Raw genomic sequence first — 7,310 nt, 5'->3', positions numbered from 1 at the left:
TACAACAATTTAAAGGTATTTCCATTATAATCTCCACCCCTGGTCCCTTTGGGCCAGGTTATAGGGTTTAACATTGCAATGAACTCCTAGCCTGGCTAGCCACAAGGGATTCCTGCTATAGTAATTCCCATAACATGCAACTCAAATCCCGGGTTACAACAATTTAAAGGTATTTTCATTACAATCTCCACCCTGGCCCCTTTCGGCCAGACCATAGGATTTAACATTGCAATGAACTCTTCCCCTTGCCCCTGCTCCGGCTTGGACTTATTCACAGACTGCAGTCCCTTAGGGGAGTACCTGCTCCAAGTGGAGCCTTATCTATGAGCCACAGTCTCTCCAGGGTTGGCAGTCCCTTTTCCAAACACAGCTAACGGTGCTGTGAAGGTCCCGGTGGAAGGCCTCAGAATATTTGAGCTGCACACAACTTGGTCATGTCTCTGACAGTTCTCTTTGGTTTCTTAACTGTTCTTTGTGCAGTGAACATGAAAGCTGGGTACAGTCTAGCGATTGCTACTTTGTGAGAAGAACCGATTGGCAAAAAGTTTAAACTCTCCTCCTTTTCACTCAATAGGAAGAAAACTGAATACACCAAATACTATGTCTGTTTGCACCCAGGAGAACAAACAGGTCAGAACATCCAAGAATTGGATCCTCCGTTAGCCAGCAGTTTGAGATGTTTGTCTTTCCTTGCTTGTTGAATTACTCCACAGAAATCCACAGCCATTCCACTGGTGCGACTTGCCCTTTTGTGGTCACTGTACCATCTTAGGTAGGCGGGCAGAGCCTAGCCTGCTATCTTATTAAGTGCCATGAGTTTGCAGATCTTACTGAATTTTGCTCAGAACATTTGGGGGTTTTTAAATAACTGTAAAAAAAGCTTTATATCACCTGCCTCCTTTTCAAGACTACCTTGCAAAAATGTTTCTGAAGTTTGTCATCCAGTATTGATCACCTGTACTGGGAGGTCAGCAAAAATGCAACCCACAACTTGTTTTCCTGTGAAAATGTGACTCTTTTCAAGGTATGCCAAAGAAGTGGTGTACAGCCTCTGTAGTAACATGTGAGTCTAAAATAAAAGAATTTTTCAAAACATCTGTCTCTTTGTATTTCTGTGCTAGTTGTCCGTATTTTCTGAAAAGAGCTAAAATTTTATCTAGAATCCTATGTACCTTTTTTAAGTGAGCCTGCTTTTAGTAATGACGCTAAACTAGAATTCTTCTTTTTGACCCTGTTGTTACTTAACTTTCCTTCTTTGTCACTAGTTTGTATTTCAGGGGGTCCCCATGTGTTTTCAGCACTGCAGCTCAGCAGAGAAGTACAGGAGATGAGTGTGGCCCAGAAGATCCCCGTGATGAGCCCAAGCATCCCCTTTCTGACTGTGCCTTAGAGCACAAAGCCATCAAATTGGAAGAACAAGTCCGGGATTTAACTGTGAGTGTGCTGCTGGTGGCATCATGATGTCTTTCGTTCAGTCCCCTTGACTTGGTCTGTCTTTCAGCCCTAGCTTTTTCTGTAAGCCCTGTAACATGCACACAACGCCGCTTTGCTATGGCAGCCTTCAAAGCAGCTGTGCTCTAAGTGTGAGAGGGCGCACTGTGAAAGTACGGTCTGCCTTCCCCAGAAATGCCATCTGTTAGTAGTACCTAGGAGCAAGACACTGACAGTATGATCCTGGCAGGCAAAACTGTATGTTGGAGATGGCCTGGTCAATTCTTTCACAGCATTGTACAGAGGGAACGGCAGTAGATGCGTCCTGATTAGCATCGCATATGGTGTCGCACTGGATCCAGATTGAGAAGGAAGGTCCTCTTTAGTGACAGTGGTGTGGTGGAAATGGTAGGGATCATGTTATAGGGACTTTGAAAAACAGATGTGACTAATAGGAGGATTAAATACTGCAGCACTGGGCAGGCAATTCTGGAGATAATCGCCTTGAGAGTACTACCGCACCAAGTGATAAATCAGCTGGTTGCAGATCTGTTGCTGAGACCGCCAACTTGCCTGCTGGAGAAAGGAGTGTCTCAGTAGCCGCAGTGAGTCATGCAAAAAGCAGCATCCTGACAACGCGGTGTTCAATTGAGCTGCGCCCTGAATGCTTCTGACCTTCACTTGGGTCTTTTGAGGGAGTTGCAGTTGTGCTGATTAATCAGTAGGAGAGGGACTTGGGTTTGCATGCAATGAAAATGCAGGAGCCCAGCACAAGCTTCTGACGTGAAGGGGGCTCCTCTTAAAGTGTTTCTAAGGGATTGCCAACTTGTCAGGAAATGGGGTTTACCTCCTTGTTTGATGTCTCCCCTTGCTATTGCGGTTACAGGAGCGATACCGGAAAGCTTTGGCAGATTCTGAGAATGTCCGAAGGAGAACGCAGAAGTTTGTGGAAGATGCGAAGCTCTTTGGTAAGCAAAGTGAGGCAGAGCTGTGTTTACTGCGGTGGCCTGCCTGCCTGAGCATAAAATGCTGATCAACAGCTTTTTTCTTCCCTCATCCTGCCCTTGTTCATTGTAAAGTCTGGCATGACGTTTGGCCTGCACTGTTGGTGTCTGGGCTTACTTGCTATTTTGTCTGTATGTCCAGCTGTGTCCTATCAGGTTTATCTCAGTGACTGTTTTGTGACCTTTTTTCTAATAAAATAGGCCTGGTGCAATTGAGTGTAGTTCTACTGACTTGGTTGAAATTACAAGTTCTTCTGTATGCTGAGAATTGGCTCTGGCAGGGTGTATTTCATACTCTTAGCTGTGTCATCAGGTTGTGATTTCCTTTACTGTATTAACAGCCTCTTCTCTTCTGCTCTAGCTTTTAGGAGGTAGATCCTGCCTGGGACAAAGGTTGTCAGTTCCTATATCAAATGTTCTTTAAAACTTTTATAATAAATATTTTAGCATTCATGAAGTGAGCTGGATTTTTAGCTTTGGCAATGGAGGCAGGTGAAGGGCGAAGAAACTGCTGTTTAATCATTGCACTCTGCCAGCACCATCTCTGAGAATGAGAAACTGTTATTCTCCACAATGCATGAATCTCAAAAGGTTTTTTGCTAGTTAATTCCAGTAGCTTTGAAATTAGAGCTGCTCTATTTTTCTTACCGTTCTACCGATTGTGCTGTAAAATGGTTGTTGAGTTCTGGGATAATCAGCACCATTGGTTTTGAGAGGGTTTTTTTGAGCTCTTTGAATTTTATGTGTGGTATGCTTCAGATTTGAAGAAAAGGGAACTGGGGTTGTTTAGCCTGGAGAAGAGGAGGCTGAGGGGAGACCTCATCGCTCTCTATAACTACCTGAAAGGAGGTTGTAGCGAGGTGGGCGTTGATCTCTTCTCCCAAGTAACAAGCGATAGGACAAGAAGAAATGGCTTCAAGTTGCACCGGGGAGGTTTAGATTGGACATGAGGGAAAATTTCTTCACCAAAAGGGTTGCCAAGCATTGGAACAGGCTGCCCAGGGAAGTGGCTGACTCACCATCCCTGGAAGTATTTAAAAGACGTGTAGATGTGGTGCTTAGGGACATGGTTTAGTGGTGGACTTGGCAGTCTTAGGTTTACGGTTGGACTCAACGATCTTAAAGGTCTTTGCCAACCTAGATGATTCTATGATTCTGTGAAATGGTTGGTAATTGGTCTGCTTCTATCTGCTCTTTTGTTGCTTCTCCTTCATGCTTCTTTGTTCTGTGCATGTTTAAACATGTATGTACAGGTATAGACAGCACCAAACTATTGTTTCTCTTTCTCTCTTTTCCTAATGTGTCTTTCCAGTAAGTTGGTTAGGGCATCTATATAGCTGAGGGAGGCTGGTTTTCCTGAAATTTCTCCACTGTGTAATACAGTGGAAATGTATCTGATCTAAACCCATTTTTCTAATGAAAAAGACTGCATGACTTTTCATGACTAAGCCAAGGACCATTTTGACCAGTCCTTCCACAATGGTTTTAACTTATGAATAAAATTGTGGATGTACCTTTGAGTAGTCATGTATTATTTTTACTTTGCCCCACTGCATTTGTTCCCCGTGTGCATGGGCATTTATGTGAGTTGCTTGGCAAAACATTTATGTCTGTGGGACTGTATGAGAGAATGTGGAACAGTGTCCTAAATGACACATCTTAGTTGCAAGAACTTTTTGGAGTGAAGTGTAGGGGGCGGGGGGGAGGGGAGGGTGTAGATGTGTATAGATGTACCTTTCCTGCATATACCTTGATTTGGGGAGTCTTTAGATTACTACCCATGTAATGATAAAGCTTTGGCTACAGGATACAGAAGACACTGTCTGTGCTTACGAAAGTAATGGTTCAAATCAATTAGCAGCTTTAAAGGTGCTTTCAAACTGACATGACTTTGTGCCTGTCATTGGTACTGTAGCTCTGTATGTTCTGTAAACTGCCCTTCATTTACTTCTTGCTTCTTTGTGCCTGTAGGGATCCAGAGTTTCTGCAGGGACCTTGTGGAGGTAGCAGATATCTTGGAGAAGACTGCTGAGAGTGCCGCAGAAGAAGCGGAGCCTAGTAATCCAAATCCAACCCTGAAGAAAATCTATGAAGGCCTCTCTCTCATAGAGGCCAAATTGCAAAGTGTATTTGCCAAACATGGCCTTCAGAAGATGAACCCTGTTGGTGGCAAATATGATCCATATGACCATGAAATAGTCTGCCATGTACCAGCGGAGGGAATGCAGCCGGGCACAATAGCACTGGTGACTCAGGATGGCTATAAACTCCATGGTCGCACTATCAGACACGCACTCGTTGGCGTGGCAGTAGAGTCACAGGAATGACATGGGCTTACCCGTTGGCATCTGGGACCTTACTGAGCTGAGGACCCCTCAGCACTCAGTCACAACTGCAGCTGCATGTCTTTACTTATTTATTAAGCTAGGTTTGTATTGTATGTTGGCTTCTTTATACTGTGTGCAGTCATTTTGCCATTAATTCTAAGGTACTTGTATATTTAATAATCCTTTTTGGAGTATGTGGAGTAGTACTAGGAGTCCTGCTATTTGTCAGAAATGTGGCACTGTAGCCCCCTTCTCTGTTGCTCATTTCTCCATTAAGACTCGTATGGGGAAGAGGGGAGATACGGGGGAGAAAGGGAAATTCTCTGAGAACTGAGGAGTCTTGTCTCCCGGTTCCATCTCTGAGACAGGCTCCTGCAGTGGCCTTCAGGAAAGTAACTTCTCTGCCTCAGTTTCCATATCTGTATTAAGGGAATATAATAATACTTACTGACCTACCTCACAGGGATGTGGTGAGGCTTTTTCTTTGCAAAGCACTTGGAAGAAGAAAAGCCCAAAGGGCTGAGTATTATTATCAGACTGGTTTTAGTGTCTTCCCTTGTCCCCAGACCCCTCAGGTGGGGATGAAGATGATCACTTGAAATGACGTTTAGGGGCAGCTTTTTCTCATGTCACTTCAGGAAAACAATCCCCAATTAATGAAATTTCTGTCGTACTACAGTTGAATAGGGATGAGGTTTTAAAGAGAATTCAGTTGTTAAGTCAGACTTTAATGTGTTAATATTCTCCAGGTAAAACTTCAGCTTGCCTCCTTGTTTCTAAAGGTAAAACAGGGAGTAGTGGTTCTTGGTGAAGCCAGAAAACTGTTCTCAAATCTCTTTTTCTCCAACCAAAAAGTATATTTTAGAGGAGAGTAATCTCTCTTCCCTGATGGGTATTTGTGCAGCTTTCAAGCATGATAAACTGTATGCTTTGTTGCAGCTGCTGGCAAAATGGAGATGTGCCCTTAAGCAGGAAGTCTGGACTGTTTTATTTTCTCAGCTCCCCAATAATGGTACTCGGATAACACTAACTTCCAGTTCACATTCAGATTCTACTTTTGTGTGGTCATAGTAAATATTAAACCTTTTGGGTTTTGACGCAAGGGGAAAAATCTTTTCTACTAGAAGTCTCAAGTGCCCTTGAACCAATTTTAGCAGCAGTGACATGAAAGCAAGAGAAGCAGAAGGCTGAGGAAGTGAAAGCTGACCTCAAGCCGTCCTCTTAGTTGGAGGCATGTTGTTGTCACAGCATGGCATATGTATTTCCCAGTGGTCCCTTTGCCTGTGAGTCCATTTATCTCAGCTGAAAGGATGCAGTCACCGAGTAAGATCAGAATTTAACCCTTTCAGAGCATCAAGCAGTATAATGACAGAAGAGTTATATAAACCAGCCTATGGTCTGCACTATGTGAAACCAAGGCAGGAATGGTTTCAGGTTGTTTCTTACCAATTCATTAATTCCTGCCTTTTTACTTACTGGAATTGGATCCATGGCCTGATGGTTATTTGAGATCCACTTCCAAAAACTCTACTTGTGGTGGATGCCATCACTGGTTTGGAAGAAAGCTTATTCTCCTCCCATTCCTTTGCAGGCTTCAGTTGCATAATGCTTTTGTGGTGGACTTCAAGATTACCGCAGCCTTCAATTAGCAGCTATCAACAGTCTTTCATCTGGGGAGACTATATGCAGCTAGTTGGTTGTCATTCCAGAAATCTAAGGAAGATGCACATTTCTAATATGCTCCGTGCAAGCTGCTTTAGTGACAGCTGTATGTGGGTGACTCGGTAGTGGATACTTTTTGAAGTGTGGTTTTCTGCCTCTGCGTAGTTAGGTTTTCAGGCAGGTACTTGAGATTTCAACCCTGAAACAGTGCTTCATGGCAGCATTAGATCACTTTGGACAAACCTCTTGTTCAGTGCTCTTGTTTTATCACGTTGTTGGAAATTGCAGAGATATACAGGACTTCCTGTATTGTTGGTCTTCCTTGTTTTGCTGGTCTACATGCTGACTGGGTCACCGGGTTACGCTATTACTCAAGACAAAGAACAGGTAAAATATGAAACGTGGCAATGCCAGTCTTGCTGTTCTGCCTCGAGACTGTCTGCAGCCTGTTCTGAGGAAACCGTGTCTTCAGCTGGAAGGAGCGGTTGGGTTCTCTGCTGCCTCTTCAGCCCCTGTTATATCAGCCGAGTCTTTCTGCAATATGAGGGGGGAGCTGGTTATGGAAACTAACTTTGAATGTGAAACCTTATTTATAAGGAACTAAACAAAAGCAAAGACATTTTACACAACAGGTAGTTTTCTGTCACAAGAAAGGCTGCGGCTTACCTGAGCCAGGTTTAAAAGTAGCATGTGACCAGAAGTGATAGGATCCAAATCCTCTTTAAACTGACCCACAGAGCCACTTGACTGTGAAAGTACTACAGCTACTTGGTCCACCTTCGGACTATTTGCCAAGCCTGCCTGTCTCCTCAGCTAGTATACACCCATTTTTGCCTTAAAGAAATACCCTAAAACGCACTCCAGACCTTCTGTCTGTAATAAGAAG

The 7,310-nt window shown here is 43.7% G+C and overlaps 1 protein-coding gene across 1 annotated transcript in view; it reads left to right on the top strand.

Moving 5' to 3' along the window:
• Positions 1 to 5,222, top strand: part of GRPEL2 (GrpE like 2, mitochondrial) — a 12,650-nt gene extending 7,428 nt beyond the window's left edge. Inside the window, exons 2-4 of the mRNA XM_009285993.2 lie at positions 1,266 to 1,434; positions 2,318 to 2,399; positions 4,407 to 5,222. Coding sequence (XP_009284268.1) covers positions 1,266 to 1,434; positions 2,318 to 2,399; positions 4,407 to 4,762 — 607 coding nt within the window. The 3' untranslated portion in view covers positions 4,763 to 5,222. The remainder of the gene's footprint in view (positions 1 to 1,265; positions 1,435 to 2,317; positions 2,400 to 4,406) is intronic.
• Positions 5,223 to 7,310: the final 2,088 nt, after the last annotated feature.

This window comes from Aptenodytes forsteri, unplaced genomic scaffold (assembly GCF_000699145.1).
Source record: "Aptenodytes forsteri isolate BGI_AS27 unplaced genomic scaffold, ASM69914v1 Scaffold54, whole genome shotgun sequence".
NCBI lineage: Eukaryota > Metazoa > Chordata > Aves > Sphenisciformes > Spheniscidae > Aptenodytes > Aptenodytes forsteri.
Note: the sequence above shows the minus strand (reverse complement) of the source record. Positions and strands in the feature narration are given on the sequence as shown.